The sequence below is a fragment of the Mus caroli genome, unplaced genomic scaffold (genome assembly GCF_978045245.1).
Source record: "Mus caroli unplaced genomic scaffold, Mus_caroli_1 scaffold_16, whole genome shotgun sequence".
NCBI classification, from domain to species: Eukaryota; Metazoa; Chordata; class Mammalia; order Rodentia; family Muridae; genus Mus; species Mus caroli.
Window position 1 is genome coordinate 51,353,838 of NW_028227271.1, and position 19,100 is coordinate 51,372,937.

General features: G+C 42.3%; 1 protein-coding gene across 1 annotated transcript in view; it reads left to right on the plus strand.

The window, feature by feature from the left end:
* Positions 1-17,895, plus strand: part of Ext1 (exostosin glycosyltransferase 1) — a 278,044-nt gene extending 260,149 nt beyond the window's left edge. The window contains exons 8-11 of the mRNA XM_021183381.3: positions 2,850-2,939; positions 10,488-10,648; positions 12,736-12,907; positions 17,385-17,895. Of these exons, the coding sequence (XP_021039040.1) occupies positions 2,850-2,939; positions 10,488-10,648; positions 12,736-12,907; positions 17,385-17,570 (609 nt within the window). The 3' untranslated portion in view covers positions 17,571-17,895. The remainder of the gene's footprint in view (positions 1-2,849; positions 2,940-10,487; positions 10,649-12,735; positions 12,908-17,384) is intronic.
* The last annotated feature ends 1,205 nt before the right edge of the window (positions 17,896-19,100 follow it).

The window sequence follows — 19,100 nt, forward strand, 5'->3', positions numbered from 1 at the left end:
ATACAATATTGACCTCATGGGTATATTCCTTCCCCTTGTGTTAGTTCACTCAAGAAGGTAATTGGGTCAAAGACTTGAAAGAAAATCTCTTATTCTATACTAATGGGCTCATAAACTATAGGTTCAGAAAAAGGAAGAGAGGGAGAAAGAGAGAGGGAGGAGAGGAAGGAAGGAATGAACAAAAGAAGACAGACTGACTGACTGACTGACTGACTTCCCTGTGAAGCCAGTGACTGAGCCCAGGGTGGGGAACAGCCTTCTCCATCCCACAATCTTCATATCTAGCTGGGACTTCAGAGCTGATGTGTGCTGTTTCAGCTGCAAAGTTGTGTTTTGAATTTATAGGGCTTGTCTTCGCAGTTTTCCCCTGTAGGCTGAACATGGGAAAGGTCAGGGCATTGCTAAGCTGCCAGCTAATGGTTTCTGTGGTCCTCTGTGGACACGTAAACAGCTCAGGAGAATCGCTGCAGGCGGAGATTTCTGAGCACTGTAGATATGGGTTTGCTGACCGCTTTGTGTTTTATTTTATTTTGAAAGACTGAGAAAGATTTAAACACACACACACACACACAAACATACACACACACACAAACTCCCCACCCTGACCCACTTGACAGATGTACAGGAATAGTCTCTGCAGCCATGTATACTATAGCTCTGTTGCCTGAGCTCTCGGATAGGCTAGCGTAGTGTTTCCCAGCTTACAGGCATGCACCTTGGGTCTGAGATGAGACAAGCTTGGCTTCCCCATGTAAGCAAAGCGTGGGAGTCTTTGTGGTTATTAAACGTGCTACTCCCCCCCCCCCCCAGCCTGTTAGGTGGCTCCTTCTCCCTCTTGCCAGGGTTCAGTTGCGGCTTTGCTAACCATCATTTGAGCGTTCGAAGTGAATTGGCGCGGAGCATGCCTCTCGGGTCTCTATGTGTGAATCTCAAGCCTGACTTTTCCCGGACAATGGGGATGAGCTTGTCACATTTGGCCATGCATGTACTTTTAGGTTCTTTCTCCCCAGCCACACTATCTGGGAACAAACCCAAGTTCATGACCTTTCTGTCTCCCCACCCCACCCCCAATCACTCCCCAGCCCTGAGATGGGCTTGTTATAAAGATACAATAAGATGAGGGCCATGAAGGGAAGGCCAGGAACATTCTCTGACATACTAGCTAGTCCAGGACAATTGGTTATTGTATAGCACAGTTCTCACAGGCAGAAGCTGTGCCTCTCACGGGTGAGCTTCCTTCCATACCTCCATCTATCCCATCAACCTTCTTAGCCCCATGCTCACCGGTGTAGAATGACCCCAGTGCACCTTCCCAATGGAGCACCCTCCCAGCCTCCCTAACTGTGCACCACACATGCTCATTCTTATCCAGTTGTATCAATGTAGTCTTCATTCTTTTTTTTTTTTAAGAGTAGAGAAACTAAGGCTTCTCTTGTCAATCACTAGCTGTCAACAATTTTGTTTTTATTTATTTATTTATTTATTATTTTTTATTAGATATTTCCTTTATATACATTTCAAATGCTATCCTGAAAGTTCCCTATACCCTCCCTCTGCCCTGCTCCCCTACCCACCCACTCCTGCTTCTTGGCCCTGGCGTTCCCCTGTACTGGGGCATATAAAGTTTGCAATACTAAGGAGCCTGTCTTCCCAGTGATGGCCAACTAGACCATCTTCTGCTACATATTCAGCTAGAGATACAAGCTCTGGGGGTACTGATTAGTTCATATTGTTGTTCTACCTATAGGGTTGCAGACCCCTTCAGCTCCTTGGGTGCTTTCTCTAGCTTCTCCATTGGGGGCCCTGTGTTCCATCTTATAGATGACTGTGAGCATCGACTTCTGTATTTGCCAGGCACTGGCATGGCCTCATATGAGACAGCTATAACAGGTTCCCTTCAGCAAAATCTTTCTGGCATTGTGCAACAGTGTCTGGGTTTGGTGGCTGATTATGGGATGGATTCCCAGGGTGGGGCAGTCTCTGGATGGTCCATCCTTTCGTCTTAGCTCCAAACTTTGTCTCTGTAACTCCTTTCATGGGTATTTTGTTCCCTATTCTAAGGAGGAATGAAGTATTCACCCATTGGTCTTCCTTCTTCTTGATTTTCTTGTGTTTTGCAAATTGTATCTTGGGTGTTCTATGTTTCTGAGCTAATATCCACTTATCAGTGAGTGCACTAGTCTTCATTCTTAATTCCTTCCACTGGCATAAGCAATAATATACGTGTACAAGCACTATCTATGATTTTTGCTAGAATAGAAATAAAGTCAGTATTGTAAATGTTTGGGCATCTGCAGTGGTCTGGTCTCCCAGGATGTGTACCAGGATGGAATATGTCATCTTCCCTGTTCTTTCCTGCTCTGGGGACACTGATTATCTCTGGGAGTCCCTTGTGCTTGCTGAACCCTTGTCTCTGTGGCCCCATTTCGGTCTCTGCCTGGTCAATCCCACCTAGTCAGGGGGCGGGGGGGGGGCTGCCTAATTTATGATGCCCATGAAGCCTTCGTGTGTTCTTCTGGTAACTGACTCTGCTGTCCTTCAGTCTGGCACTTTTCATTCTGAGTGAAAGCCAGTCACGTAGCTCTCCATCTCTACTGACTCTGGGTTCCTAAAGGCAGGGCATAAATCACGTTTGGTTTCATCCTTACTGTGGTTGGAGTGGTACCTGTAGGTGCTCAGTAATTGCTTCCTGGGTTCATTTTTGCTGGTGATCGATGGAAGACGTTTGCTGTGGCAGATGTCATGTAATGGAACAGTCTTCGTGATGATGTGGCTGGCAGAATTTTCCTGACAGTAAGACTCTAACGTGGCTTCTCCGTGCACCTAACCTCACTTCTCTTACTCCCCAGGTTATGAGCAGCCGGTTTTTGCCCTATGACAACATCATCACTGATGCTGTGCTCAGCCTGGATGAGGACACTGTGCTTTCAACTACAGAAGTAAGAATGGTGCCTCGGGAGCAGGGCGGGGCTCTCTGGCAGGTGCCTTCAGGCCTGAGAGGTGCTGGGATGGCTCTTGCCCTTGCCTTGCTAGAAGTTGAAAACATTTCCCAAGTCTTCCTGAAGTGGTTTTAATGAACCCAGTTCCTGTTAGTGCCTTGCCCACCCCCTGGCACCCTGAGAAAGGCACTTTCCCCCTTTGTTTTCTCTTCTAATTAAGACCTGATTTGTATGACTGTTCTTCTCCCCTCCCCCTCTCGTCTTTCATCTCCTTTTATTTTTTAAGTAGTACAGCTGTAGGCAGGTGTGTGGAAACACAGGGTTGGAAATACCTATGTTCTGAAACTCTCTGGTCAAGCATCCCACCCTTCTGCAGTTATAGTGCTCTCTGTGCCCAATATGCACATTTGTGGCTTCTAAAAGGCTATTTTTTGTCTCATTTAAAGTGCTTCCTGCTGCCACATGCACACACTCATTCATTCTCATTCTCTCTCTCTCTCTCTCTCTCTCTCTCACACACACACACACACACACACACACACACACACTGCATTCACACACAAGCAAACAGTTTCATTTGAAGGCTGAGATGGAGACCTCTTCTATTTTGAATGTTCAAGTATTTGTGCCAAAAATAAGATTACACAGGGAAATCTGTGTGGAGAAAGAGAAAGAAGAGGGAAGAGATAGATGATGGAAAATTTTGTAGCTGGATTGAGTATTGATCGCTGAAGCTTCAGGCCATAGATGAGATCAAAGATATCTCTATGAAAATATAGAATCACATTATTAATGGTAGCTCTTAAAGGCACAGAGACTTTGCTAATTAGCTTTTCCTTTATTTTTTAAGCCTGGAATCATTTTTTCTTTTGTTTTAGAAATTGGCACTTGCCAGCACGCACTCTTTTGGACCCCGAGTTTAGTTCTAGTAGATACAATTAGGGTTGATATAGCCTGGCTAACTCCCCTTCCTCCTTAAGATTCCATAGTTGTAACTATGTTTTTAGTCTCTACCAGATGTATTAAGCAGATCCTAAATAAACCCAGGACAAAATGTCCCGGGCTCATCTGGTTCAGTGCCTCTTTGCAGCGCAAGTTCTATAAAGACTTGATAGTGACTGGGTCCTGGGAATAGACACTGTGCCAATGCAATACTGACCACACAGCCTCTGTGTCACATGTCTCGTGGCAAGATGACATGCTACTGGGCTGAAGATGTGATGACCAGGCAAAGAGAAGGCCGTGAACAGTGAGCCTTGAGACACTCCAGCTGGTATTTCTCTGTAGCTTGCTGCAAAGGAAAGCTGGCATCCTGAGAGCACATTCATTCAACAAGTGTTTGCTGAGCGATTCCTTTGTTCTGGTCTCTATGCCAGGTACTTGGGTTACAGAGTCCCTGCTTGTATCTATCAAAGTCCTGGCAGTAAACAGAATTCAAGTCAGATTGCTCAAATGAGAGAATTTTCAATGGCTTAAGGAGGTGTGGGTAGGGATGCTGAACCCTGTCACGGATGTTAAAACACCTGGTTAGAGCCCAAAGCTTTCCTACCGCATCCCTGAACAAGGAAAAGGAGAGGCAGCCAAAAAGGCCCTCCTCCCAGAGCTGTGTTCATGGAGATGTGGCTGTTGTCAGAACTGTGGCGCCACATAGTTCTGAAAGGACAGGAACAGCGAAGAGACCTTCAACTTGATCCCATGTTTCTGTTTTTGTTTTAATCTTGCTGGTGGCTACCATTGACCTGACCTAGCCATGCTCTAGAACAGTATGCCAAGCAGAGCAGGTAGAGCCCTCCCTGGGTGTGCTGTGATGAAGTCCTGGGACCATACAATTTAGAGGACAGAAGATTGGTTTAGCTCAGGGTTGAAGAGCTCTTACTTCATCATGGCAGGAAGGATGTGGCTGCTCAGAGATCAGGTGGCAGCCATGAATCGGAGAGGGATAAAGGCCATCTGAGTAGATGGCTCCCCCTTCTTCTCCCTTTGCTTCCTCCTAAATCCCAGCATATTGAGCCTCACATTCCACACTCATATTTACCCTTACCCTCCTCTAGTTAATCCTTTCTGGAAACGCTCTCACTAACACATCTAGCAGCATGCTTTACTAATTTCCTGGGTACCTCTGAGTCTAGTCATGTCAATAGTCAAGGCTAGCTGTTATATTAGTATGCCAGCATCCCAGAATGGACGATGCCGTTCCAAGGGCAAACTCAGGACAAGTAGTACATCCCCATGGTGGAACATCCACAGCACATACCTAGGGCATCTTCTTATGGCCTGGAGTATGGTTCATCTCACAGCATCCGCAGGGCACAAGGCAATTGCTCACACACCAGGCTTTGGTTTTCCATGCCCCATGGTGAAATAGCTTCCCACCACTGTGATGTGTCTTTGTACTGGATTATTTCCTGTGAGAAGATAGCAGTTCCAACCACTCAGTGCATGCTGGGAGGAACATGTGTTGCATGTGAAGTAATTAGAAGTCAACGTGGGTTGAAAATGATATGTAAATTTAAGAGGTTGGCAGTCTGGCTTGCTTTCGCCTGCTGATCACTGAAGTGATCGTATGGCCTAAAATACTCATGGGCAGAATTTCTCTATTCTTTTTTTTTTTTTTTTTTTTTTTTTTAGGTGAATAGGTGTTGGTTTCATTGGATTTACACACCACACACACACACACACACTGTTCAAGGGATCTTAGATTGTATAAACATCTCACTGAAGCATCAGGAATAGATTTTTTTTTAAGAGGCATTCTTTAAAGGGCACTGGATCGAGGTGGTTTATGGTTATTTACATTTATACGAGTTGCTACAAACCCTCAAAAGAAAACAGATGTTGATTTTGAAGAGAAGGGGGCTTATGCTGACCTTTGCTTTCTTTGATGTGTTAATGAAGTGAATGAAAGCAGTGTTATCAGAAGAATCACAGTTTTATCTGAATTTACTTTTGCGTTCCTTTGAAATGACTTGAAAAGGCCCTGAGATAGTGAGAAATTCATGCAATGAAAGCACCCTATTGCGTTCTATCCTAGTTGTTTCTTTATCAAAGAATAATGGGAAACCCCAAAGAGTGCTGACAGTTGGGTGGATTCTTTAACAAGAGGCTACATAATATGCTGTCCCATCAATTGGCACTATTGGTTTTGAGTATGGGGGACGTCATAGGTCATCCTGACATGGTCTCAGGTGTCTGGTCAGACTCTCTCTATCCCCTGCTGTCTTAAATCTCCCCAGTAAGTTTTCCTGATGCATGGTCTACCATTCTCCTTCCCTCCCAGTTCCTGGCAGGTATAGTTTGTGTGAATGAGTCATTTTAAGCCTTTTTTCTCTTGTGATGGCAACATATCCAGAGAAAGAGAACAAGTGAGAGTTTGTTATGAGGAATTAGTTTATGAGGTCATGGGAGACATAGGGCCTGCAAAGTCTACACTTTCCATATGTAAGCTGCTGTCTCAGAAAAGATACTATTGTGGTGCTTATAGGAAAATGATAGCCTGAGAGTGCAAATAGCCAATGTTAAGTCCCAGTCCAAAGGCAGGATGAGTCCATGTGCAAGCATGATGATAGGGGTAAAGGGCACACACAGAGCAGGTGGGATGGCTGCGTGGGTCAGAGCTCTTGCATGGAACCCACATTACCAAGCCAGATGTGGTGGTACACATCTGGACTTTCAGGACTCCTACAGCACAATGGCAGGCAGAGACAGGGAGATGAACATGAAGTTCGTAGACCAGCTAACCTGGTCCTACTGTGGCCGAAACAAGAGTGCCTGCCTTGCTAAGATAGAAGGGAAGTCCTGAAAATTATTCTCTGAGCTCTGCACATGTGACCTGGCACAAACACCCCATCAACCCCAAGATAAATTCTTTTAAAATAGTTAAGAAACATCAGAGACACCTTCTTCCTCCATATTCGATCTCTGTGAACTCAGTGGATTGAAAGGTGGCCACCCACAGAAGAGGGGCCTCACATGTTAGCCCCATGTGGAAATAGTTTCACTGGCCCACACAGAGCTAATCTCCCATCTGCCTTCCTGACCTTTGTTGCGGTCAAGTTGGCACACATGTTAATCATTGTCCTTTTTATTAGAAAGCCTCTGACTAGATAGTAATTGTGCAATCTTTGGCACAGCTCAGAATGGCAGGAATCAAATTGGTGTTTCATATAAAGGTGAATATATGGCTGTTTACAATGAGAGTGGCTTGTAGCTAAGGCTGAAAAATTTGGAAATAAAAATTTATTTTAAAAATTTCATGAGGCAAGTAGAACAGCTCAGTGAGTAAATGTACTTTCTACACCAGTGCTCAAAATGCCATTCATGAAGGAGTCTCTGTATCCTTGGCTGTCCTGAAACTCACTCTGTAGATGAAGTTGGCCTCAAACTCAGAGATCTGCCTTCCTCTGCCTCCCCACTGCTGGGATGAAAGGCGTGTGCTGCGACCACCACTAGGCTCCACAACCTCATTTAAATCCTGGCTCCTGCGTGATGTATAGAGAGAATTGGCTGTGAAAGTTATCCTCTGACATCCGCAGAAGCAGCGTCTCACGCCCCAAGACCCAACCCAAACCACTAAAGTACAATGACATATGTGTGTATCTTTGCACTCGACTCAAATAAATAAACTTAATAAGAAATTCATTAATGTTCTGGGCCAATGATTTCAAAAAGATACTTTATGTAGTATATTCATTTTAACAATTATCTTATTGCTTTAATGTTTCTTTGAAAATAGCATAGTCATCAATGAAACCTAGGACTTCCCTGACGGTTTTACCTAGGATGAAACTAATTTAAAAAAAAAAAAAAAAAACAGAGTAGTCAGTTTAAAGAGAAATGTTACTTAATGAGTTTAATGGGTGATATGAGACTTGGGCAAAAAGCTTGGGGAATATCAAGCTAGGCTTACTTCATTTTTAAAATTATTTTACTAAAATGAATACCAATTTACATATTATAAGATCAATCAGTTTAAACTTTGCAATTCAGTGATTTAGTTCATTCATGATCTATACAGTTAATGTCACTTATCTCTTCTCCCAAAACGTTATTATCATTCACAAAGGAATCTTTGCATATGTTTTACATTGTGCCTCCCCATCTTTGACAACATTCATCTTAATTTTCCAATCACTGATTTGCCCAACTAGGATATCTCATGTTTGTGGAAATGTGTCCTACATGACCCTGTTAGCCTTCTTTCTCTTACTTAGTGCACTATGTGGCATTTGAGTTTCAGCCATGTTGTATTAGTGTTACCAGGACCTCTCTGGCTCCCTCTCTATTCTTAGTCCTTTATCTCCACGGAAAGAATTTAGACAAGACACAGAAACATATAATTAAAACACATGAGGCATTCTCATGGCTGAGAGTGGGAACCGCCCAAGTATACCACGGTAAAACACTTTCATAGTGAGAATGCACAGCAACCAAGTGGGACCCCATACTGACCTTCATGCCTACGTAGGCTACCTCCTCTTTAAGGTTTCTGAAAGTGACAACTTCCTGGGTGATGGCTTCCTATCCAGGTGATTGTCAGATCCATTTGGATTAATTCTGTAGAAGGGGTAATGGTTTGTCCATCTTCTTTTACAGGAAAGCCTCAGAATTTTAGTTAGGTTTCTAAGACGGAATAAAACTTCATGACCAAAAGCAAGTTGGGGAGGAAACAGTTTATTCAGCTTACACTTCCACATTGCTGGTCATCACTGAAGGAAGTAAGGACAGGAACTCAAACAGAGCAGAAATCTGGAGGCTGGAGCTGATGCAGAGGCCATGGAGGGATGCTGCTTACTGTCTTGCTCCCATGGCTTGCTGGGCCTGCTTCTTATAGAACCCAGGACCACCAGCCCAGGGATGGCTCCACCTACTATGGGCTGGGCCCTCCCCCATTGATCACTAATTGAGAAAATACTTTACCGGTAGATCTCATGGAGGCATTTTCTCAACTGAGGCTTCTTTCTCCTTAATGACTGTAGCTTATATCAAGTGGATACACAAAACCAGTCAGCACATACAGTAACGTGCTAATCTCTGGTGCGGTTCAGAATGCTCTGTCTTCACCCATGCCTACAGATCATGTCCAAATTCCTTTTTAAGAATTCAGATCCCCTTCTTTTGACCAAGCTCAGTAGTAAACTTGATAATATCCAACCAGGGTCCTGGGGAACCTCACTTGGGTAGTCTTTTCAATAACTGGGTGACCCTCCCTTGCGTAATATTATATGTCATATTCATTAGGCCATAAAATTTCCATTTTTCACCCTTTGGCTGTTCTAAATATTTACTTTTGACCATCTTTGATGATAGGACCAGGACGTAGCATTAGCATTCAGTTCCCAAGCCATGTTTGCAGTAAAGGACTTGAAATAATTGTAGACAATGAGAATTCCTTTTGCCTTACTTACCAAGAGGTGATGAGCCAGGGTTGCAAGGTGAATTATGACACGTGTTTAAGATAAATTGCTTTCAATACTAGCAACAGAACCTAAGAGAGATGTGTATCAGAACCATACACACTGGATATGTTGGCCCTGCCACTTACTAGTGCACATAAATTACTTGCTCCTCTACTTAGCTTTCTCTTTTATTAGCTGATAAATATAAAAGTATCTATCTACCTCAAAGAGTAAGGTTATTACAACATGTACAGTTCTCTAAACCTTTATATGGTAATCATTATATGGTCATAAATGTATCATTTATTTTTATATGTTTTTGTTTATTTTTATTTATTGTTCATCAGATGATCTGAAGGGAGTGTATGGATTAAAAAGAGATAACTTGCTAGCTCCATGTGCTGGCTTAGAGTAGGTTCAGAAGTACCCACTTTGGCTTCCTATAAACCTTTTCGTTAAAATAATCATGTCTTGTCTTGCTTTATTTTAACTTGGGCCTTTGTCCCCACTTGTTCTCAGTGACTTCACCAGTGACTGCCTTTCTAGCTGTACCTAGCTAGCATCCTGTGTCTTTAGACCTGACATGCCTGGTGTATTTTCTTTATGACGTCTTCTCTATGTTCCTGTTAAAAGTTGTGCTCTTTTTAAAAACTTTCCCTAAAGAAAATGCTTTAATTTTAGTCACTTGGGCTTTGATATATGCTAGTTACGATGCCTGCCGTATTTCAGTCCCTGGATGCACACAGGAAATCTGTTCTCGTTTACAAAACAGATGCTCCTGTGCTTCCTGTGAATCAGTGGTCACATGTGCCTTTGGGGTTGGGGAGAAGGAAGCAACTGCTTTTCTGTTTTTTTAGCTTGAACAGACTGGGATTTCTAAAGGGCAAGTCAGAATCGATCTCTCTCTCCCCTCCCTCCCCCCCCCTTCTCTCTCCTATATTAATCTTAAGTTTCTTTCCTACAAAATATTTAAGATGTGCATAATTGCAGGGCAAAATGTCAAGCAGTCAGTTTAATTTGCTGATGAATATGGGAATTAATGTTTCGAAACAGTCCTGGGATTCCACATTATGAATTAGCAGGGGGAGGTGATGTTTTGTTGACATTTGTTCAAAGTCTTGATTGCTTGTTTGGCTTGTACTTTGCCTTGTAGGTGGATTTTGCCTTCACCGTGTGGCAGAGCTTCCCAGAGAGGATTGTGGGATATCCTGCTCGCAGTCATTTCTGGGATAACTCAAAGGAGCGGTGGGGATATACATCCAAGTGGACAAATGACTACTCCATGGTGTTGACAGGAGCTGCTATCTACCACAAGTGAGGAGCTGAGATTTCTAACAGTTGCATTAATAGGAGCTTTAGGCCAAATCCAGTTTACAACATGAATGAAAATTAGTCAGTACTCCTGTTTGATTTTTGTTGAGGTAGCAAATATGAGCTATAAATCTTCTTGGCTTATTGTATTTTTAGAAATTAAGGCAAAGTAGTGTTTTGAGTTAAGCCAAAAGACACCGATAACACTCATAGCTAGGTTGGGTAGCTGAATATTAAGAGGAGATACCTAATATAGTAGAACAGTCACTGTTCTAGGTGGTTTGGGTTCACCTTTGAGTAAAAGAGAAAACGTCTCTGACAACGCAGGGCTCATATGCTAGTGAACAGAGACATATAAATGCTACAGGGAAATCAGGGACAGCAAGAAGACACTGACAAAGAGTCAAGTAGCATGAGATGCAGAAATGAGGCAAGTGGGAGAGTGGTCAGGATGGTCTGTTATACAGATGGGAAGTGAGCAGAAACTTCAAAGCAAGAGAAAGGTAGCCAAGGATGTTATAGATAGCATTGGGAATAGCAAGAAGAAACACCCAGAATAAAACAATGGACGAAGATGGAAAAGAAGATTAGGATTAGTGACTATGGTGCAGTGGATGAGAAGGTCCAAGAGGCCTGGGAGCCTCTAATGGATGGGTCAGTGCATTGCCTGAACAGAGCAGACTTCAGCGTTGTGTTCCCAGTATCCACTCTGGATGTCGTGATGAGAACAGTCAATAAGGAAGATGACAAAGGCAGGAAGAACTTTTAGAAAGGAGTGAGCCAAATGGAGATAGAGATTAGCCTGGAGCCGGGAGTGAACAATGGTGTAAGTAGTGGCCACCCTGCAGCAATACTTGGAAGCTGATTCAGAATAGTGACCTAATCAGAATTTAATGGCTACCAAGTTTTCTGACTGACTTGAGGTCCAGAAGGATAGAGTGCTATCAACAGAGGGAATTCTACAAATGAGTAACTATTTCTACATACAAATTTTGCCCTGGGCATGTTATGGCCCCTAAGAGGCTATTCTGAGAAAAATCATAGGTAGAGATATGAAATGGGCAGTCTTGAAAAACAGCAGACAGAGGTAAAATTATCAGATAAGTAAATGTAGAGCGTTCACATTTCCACAGTCCCACAAGATCACTAATGAAAATCCCTAGTATTTTATCCTAATGAAGAAAATGTAACCAACCTTATCTTAGACTTTTAACATAGAGAATCGAGAATCTTATCATCTCAGGACTAAGTCTGAAAGTGCCCAAGTGTAAACATTTGGCTGAGGAAATCTTAATCCCAAAGCTTCCCCTCCTCCTGCTTCCTCCACACAAATGAGTTTGATTTATTCAAGTAGTTTGTCTAATTTGTAAGTAGATTCTCTTGCCATCCGTATTGGTCACATTTCTCATTACTGTGACAAAATACCAGGCAAAAGCAACTTAACAAGGAAGTTTGTCTTGGCTCACAGTCTGAGGATACAGTCCATCATGGTGGGGAAGGCACAACAGCAGGAACATGAGAGGAAGCCACTTCCATGTTCTCATGGAAGCAGAGCAAGATGAATGCTGGTGCTCAACCCACTTTCCTCTTTGTACTCAGTCTTGACCCCAGCCCACAGTGCTGCCCACATTCAGTGCAGGTCTTCCTTGCTGTGTTCAACCTTTCTGGAAATATCCTCATAGAAACACACTCAGCAGTGTGTTTCCATGGTGATTCAAAATTGCATCATCACAACATCTTAGGATTCAGTTTCTCTTTCTAACTGGCCAGCCTGCTACCAAATTGTGATGGGCAAGCAATATCTGCATCCCTGGGGATTTCTGTGCCTCACTTGGTTCTTCCTCTGTAAAATAAGGATAATAATATAATAACATCTGCCTCATAGATTTCTTAGGTGGATTAGATGAGGCATTTCTTGTTAAAGACTTGAGAATATGATTTGGTCTATAATGAGTACAATAAAAAGCGATAGTTGTCATTTTTAATGCATTTGGTGGCATGCTCAGGGATCCAGAGAATGCCTGTGTTTAAAGTCTACCTTTCATTATGTAATGTTGCCCTGCTAAGAGAATTTCCTTTGTTATTTTCAGATATTATCACTACCTGTATTCCCATTACCTGCCAGCCAGCCTGAAGAACATGGTAGACCAACTGGCCAACTGTGAGGACATTCTCATGAATTTCCTGGTGTCTGCTGTGACAAAATTGCCTCCAATCAAAGTGACCCAGAAGAAACAGTATAAGGAGACAATGATGGGACAGGTAAGAATAAAGAACTTTCTTCCCAAGGCTACAAGAATATGTTTTCCTCAGCTTTATCTGGCAGTGTTATAAGGAGACACAAAAATAAGCCCCATCTGAAAGCCCTGAAGGAAGGAATGATTGGCACATGGATAATTAAGAATATAAAGCTTTTAGATAACCCATAACATGACATGACAGTGACACATTCTTAGAGTTTGCCTTATACCCTTTGGGCTAGTATAACAGAACAACATAGACTTAGGGCTTAAGTTACAAACATTTATTTCTCATACTTCTGAAACCTGGGGATTCTAAAGTCAAGGTGTCAGCAGTTGTAATACCCGACGAGGAATCACTTCTTAACTTATTTAATTTGCCATATGGCTTCATGATGCAAAGCTGTCTGGTGTACCCCATTCCTAAGGATTCTACCTCCATGAGCTAATAATCATTTCCAGATGCCCCACTTACAGATCAGCATGTCCCAATCAGACATCAGTATTTTCAGGGAAGATGTAACTATTCAGTCCACTACAGAATGAAAGTTCTACAATGAATTTATGTCAGTTTCCTGTAGATGCCTACACGTTGCGAGGAATCCTTTCTTAACAGAGTGGTCTTGCTGTTGTTTCTCTTTTGAGAAAATATCATAGTGAAATACTAGAGGTCATACTATCAATTTTCAGTTCTCGAACCAGCATTTATAAGCTGTGGGAAGGCCAGTCACTTTCTGAGATTCTCTTGGCTCATTTTTAAAATGAAGTGGTAAAACCTTTTTCATGAAATTGATGTAATTGTTAAAGTAAAGCCAAATATCCTCTTGGGTTATAAATTTTCATGATAAAGATACTGTCATAGAAATATCCAACTTCCTGTGTTGGATATTTCCAGGCAGGAAAACTGGATCTAGAAATGTTAACTTACTGCTACAAGTACCCTGTAAGTTAGAAGTGTAAGGAAGTTGAGTTTAATCCCCAACAGCGTACCCTGGATAAAGTAGGACATGCTTAGAATTCCAGCACTTGGGAGTGGGGACCAGAAGCTCAGAAGTCATTCTTGACAAGTACGGGGTGTGAAGCTAATCTGGGCTACCAAGTAAGACCTTGCCTCAAAATAAACAAACAAACAAGTAAATGGATGAATGAAAGTAGGCAGAGATGCAGTAAGATGACTCAGCAGATAAAGATAATCCTACCAAGGCTGAAGACCTGAGTTCTGTCTCTAGCCATTCATGATAGAAGGCGAAAAGCAACTCCCATAAGGTATCTTCTGACTTCCATATGCATGCTATGGCAAGCACATGCTCTCGTGCTCCATTCCCCATGGCATGCATGCTTGTGCATACACACACACACACACACACACACACACACACACAAATACACACAAACATGAATGAATGAATGAATGAATGAATGAATGAATGAAAATACATGAAAAAGCTTAAATACAACTACTAGTTCTCCCTAGGTTAAACCATGGAGTGCCTTGCATGATTAAAATCAACTCTTAGCATAACCGTAGCTGGGCATGGTGACGAGGTAACTACTCTGAGGCTGAGGTAGATGGTCTAGGCCATGGGGGTTCTAGGCCAGCCCCAGCTACAGAGCCCAGGGTAGTATATCTTTGAAAAACAAAACAAACAGTACCACTACCAAAACCAAGAGAGACCATGGTTGTATCTGTTTGGGTGTTCGAACTTTGTGCTGAGTGCTAGCTGTCAATCTAAGTTTTGTAAAGGGAACTTTAGCAAGCTCTTATAGCAACCTTGTTGACTGGGTTTTTCTAATTCAATAAATGTAGCATGAGAAAAACAATACTATAAGAATTATGAGTCAGTGTGGTATCCTTCACAGCCTACTGAGCCCACACAGGTTCAGACACTATGAGAGTACTCGTTATAGAGAAAGACCTGTGACCTGGGAAAGTTCTGCCCTCCTTTAACTATTGAAGTAACAGGCAGAAGCATTCGCAGGGATTTTCCAATCATTAAGACCAAAGTACTTCAAATCTAAGCAGTGTATATTGCCGACTGTGTACCCATATGTTTTGTCCAGTGCAAGCTCACAGAATCACAACATTCTGTTACTAGTGTTTGCTAGGGAGAGTCTTCAGACTCCCTTGAGGATGCACAGTCATCCAGGGAGGACTGCTAGTAACACATCTGTGACCTTTTCATATATGTGCCTGCTTCTACTATGTGAGCATCTCCAGTAATTCACATACTTTAGAGACAACTCTAAACTGAATGTTAGATTTGTCTCCCTCTGCCCAGGTAGTATAGTATACTTGAATCCTTCTTCCTATCATACTCAGGATGTCAGTAAATCTTTGTGTCCATAGAATGAATGGGTATTATGTTTAAGCTTATGCTTTTATTAGATTGAAAAAGATGGTGGTGGTGGTGGTGGTGGTGGTGGTGGTGGTGGTGGTGGTATTTGTTGGTTGGGTTGGAATCAATCAAGAATGAGCTGATAGCTTTTCTATTTCCATACATGCACATTTTCCTGGGCTTGAGTCTGGCCCTTTAGAGTGAGTGCGCCAATGAAAAAAATGCCTGAAAACCACAAAGCAGTAGCTCTCCACCTTCCTAAGGCTTCAGTCCTTTAATACAGTACCTCGTGTTGTGGTGAACCTAAAAATTATTCTTGTTGCCATTTCATAACTGACATTTTGCTACTGTTATGAATGATATTTATGATATTATAAATCACAGATATTTATCTATGCTTGCCAGGTCTTAGGTGACCCCTGTGAAAGGCTTATTCAACCACAGAGGGGTAGTGATACACTGCCTTCAAGGCTGTCTTCTCTGATAGGAACTCAGCCAGTTATGTTAAGTCTTTGCCTTGCTGTTACTTGCCAAGGTGCTTTCTCGCAGTACAGATGCTAGAGAACAGAGCCTTCCTTCTGCCTCTTTCTGGCCTTCAGAGAATCCTGTAACTTCCTTGACCCTGCTGTGACTTGGGCGCTCCTCGACCTGGCTGCTGCCAAGCTCCAGTGTGCTTCAGGAAAACACTTCACAAGTAGTGTTTTGTTATTCTGCTGCTCAGTGCTAACGACATTTGTATTTATCACGTTATTTTCAAGCGTGTTGATACTTGTGATTTTAAAGTGACTCTGCGTGAGTCTCACTCTAAAATGCACTTTTCATGAAAGTATGTTTCTAGACCACACAAACACACACAAAGTAAACAGCTGCTTATTTTCCCGTGTTTATAATCCTTGCATGTTGAGTGTGAGCACTCCACCCCTGCACTTGTGATCTCCCTTCCCAGCAAACCAGCAACAAGAGAAATAAACAAACAAAACACAAGTCCAGTTAGTGTCATCTATATATCCACTCAAACTCACAGTGGCCTGTCCCTTAAAGAAAACTTAGTTTGTTCCTTCCCCAACCCTACCTGGAAGTCATCAAGTCAGTTTCCATCATTTATGTTGTCTAAATAATATTTGACATCTTTAGAGGTAATACAACTAAAAAGATGATAGCCTTTTTTTCTTTTTTAACTTTGATAACCTAAGACCATCTATTACTTAAAACAACCATCGGCATTTAGCGGCATTGAAAAGATAATTGTTAGGTTAATGAGCAGAATTTTAATATTTATGTAGACATAGGCACTGTGTCACTGAATCTGAGTCACTTTTGTCTCTCAGTCATCTCAGTAGAGTAGAGAAAGTCTATAAGGGAGTGTGGGTTTATGTGCTCTGTAGCACTAGCCATGAGTGAAGTGTAAGGGTTTCGTTTATTCTTGCGTTATGCATGCCTTTTTTTAAACAAGCCATTCGGTGGAACTTGAAAAAGGTGGAAACTTAGATGCTTAAAGTCCAAGTCCATAGTGGGACTTCTGACAGCCCATGTCTCCACACATCAACCATGTTAACAACTGGGATTTAGAAGGCTGGAGAGATGTCTCAGCAGTTAAGAATGCTTGCTTTTCTGGCAGAGGACTAGAGGTCAGGTCCCAGCGTACATGTTAGATGACTTAGAGCCTTCTGTGATTCCAGCTCTGAGGCATTTCATGCCTTCATGTGGCCTCCAAAGACACCCATGCACACATATACAAAGTGTGGAGTCTCACACACATAATTAAAAATAAATCTATGCTTAAAGAAATTTCACATAAGGATTTAGAAAGCTATCTTTGAAGCAAAGACTTCATTGTGAGTCATAGCTTTGGTTTCAAATATAAAAGAGAATGTTCTATTTAGTGACTGTAGTAGTTGAGATCTCGTTGGTAGAGGGCCATGGCTCAATCATCTGAGCATTAGTTCAGAAAGCTTCAAAAGATTAGGTGCGTTTGGTCATTGGTGAAGATGCCACATCTCTACTTCAGCCAAAGGTAAGTGGGCATGCCTAAGCCTTGCCTTCCCCAGCTTTGTAGATGGACGAACGTTCTGCTGCAGGTCTTTACCAGATCCAGCTTATGATGCTTCCTCCCCGCTGCCTTCTCTCTCTCACTGTCTTCCTTATTTGTCTCCTTCTCCCCAGACTTCCCGAGCATCCCGCTGGGCTGACCCTGACCACTTTGCCCAGCGACAGAGCTGCATGAATACATTTGCCAGCTGGTTTGGCTACATGCCGCTGATCCACTCTCAGATGAGGCTGGACCCGGTCCTCTTTAAAGACCAAGTCTCAATTCTGAGGAAGAAATACAGAGACATTGAACGACTTTGAGGAAGCCTACCGAGTGGGGGAGGGGAAGCAAGACGGGCGTCCAGCTGCTCTCTCCTCTCTCCCAATGCAGATCCGCTCACGCCCAGCAGTGGAACCAGACTGTGCCAAGTATCAAAAAATCAAAAAAATCAAAAAAACAAAAAAGACAAAAAAAGAAAAAGGAAAAAATAAACAGCTTAGATGAACACAGTGACAAAACTCGGCTGGAATCCTGGCTCCTGGGGCTGCGCCAGACTGCTCCATTCACCTCACTGGCTTCTGTGTCCCACAACTAGGTTGTGTACAGTTTAATTATGGAACATTAAATAATTATTTTTGAAATGATTGCTATGCAGGTTTAAACTTTTTTAATGATCAAAACTATTAAAAACCAGAGTTCTTTCTTTAATCAAAATTGTGTTGGTTGTGTATATTTCCAAGCTGCTGCCCCCCACCCTACAGACATGATTGCCATGGGTCACCCAGGATTTCCTGCAGTGACAGCAACGGACATCATGGGAAACACAATCAGTTATTTGACATAGTGTCAGCAAAGAACTGGGCATACACTAAGACAATTTCACATTCCAGTTTAGATGTTCGGATCCCCTTGGTCTCTAAACTGTTGCTGCATGAAAGTGTTGACTCCAGATAGGCAGATCTAACTCAGAACTTTAATAGAAATATAGTAATCTTTTTACATGGGGATGGGTGGGGGGAGTTAGACCAAGCAAACACTGGTAGATTTAAGAAATGTTGAGCAGAGAACCAAACAACTCCCAGCATGTTAGTGACGGACGTCCCACAACTGAAACCCTATACTTCCTAGTGGTTGGCCCATAGATTCGACCACTGACCCATATATCTGATGGGGAAATCCTATGTGTTTGAGTACAAAAGGAAAAAAAATGAGTCCAGATTATTTATAAGACAAGTGGCTTAATGTTTGTGAAAAACTCAAATTGCAAAGGCTTCTCTGTTAAGAAAGAAGCGGTTATGTGTAAATCCACACCATTTAACCAAAGGATGGTTGTGAAGTACCTAACAGAGGGCATGCCTTGCCACAGAACTCATTCCAGTTTGGGTTAAACACTGTTTTATACAAGAAAAAAAAAAGACAATCAAATTAATCAGAAACATGTGAAGACTTCTTTCAGTTTTGAAATAAGTAGAAAAATTTAGTTATATTTCTTGTTAAAAACAATGCTTCCATCCATGCAAATACTGTCTTAAGTTTATGATGGTTTTGAAACATTAAGAATTTACATATACAAGTCCCTGAAGCATATCTCTAAGCTCCATTATGAAATATGGAGGCTTCTGATATTAAATGTCTGCTTCTACTTGAAGGAACCACAAGAGAGTGAGTTATAGAAAGATTATTATACTGAGTTATATACTGAGTTTCAGAAAGATTATTAGGTACTAAGGAGTAATCTACAAGGACTTTAGTTTCTTTTTCTTCCAAGAACTCTCGTGCATTTCATATGCCTGTCTGTATAGACACCCGGAAGACACAGGAACCTGCCTAATGTCCTAGGGTGGGTGCTG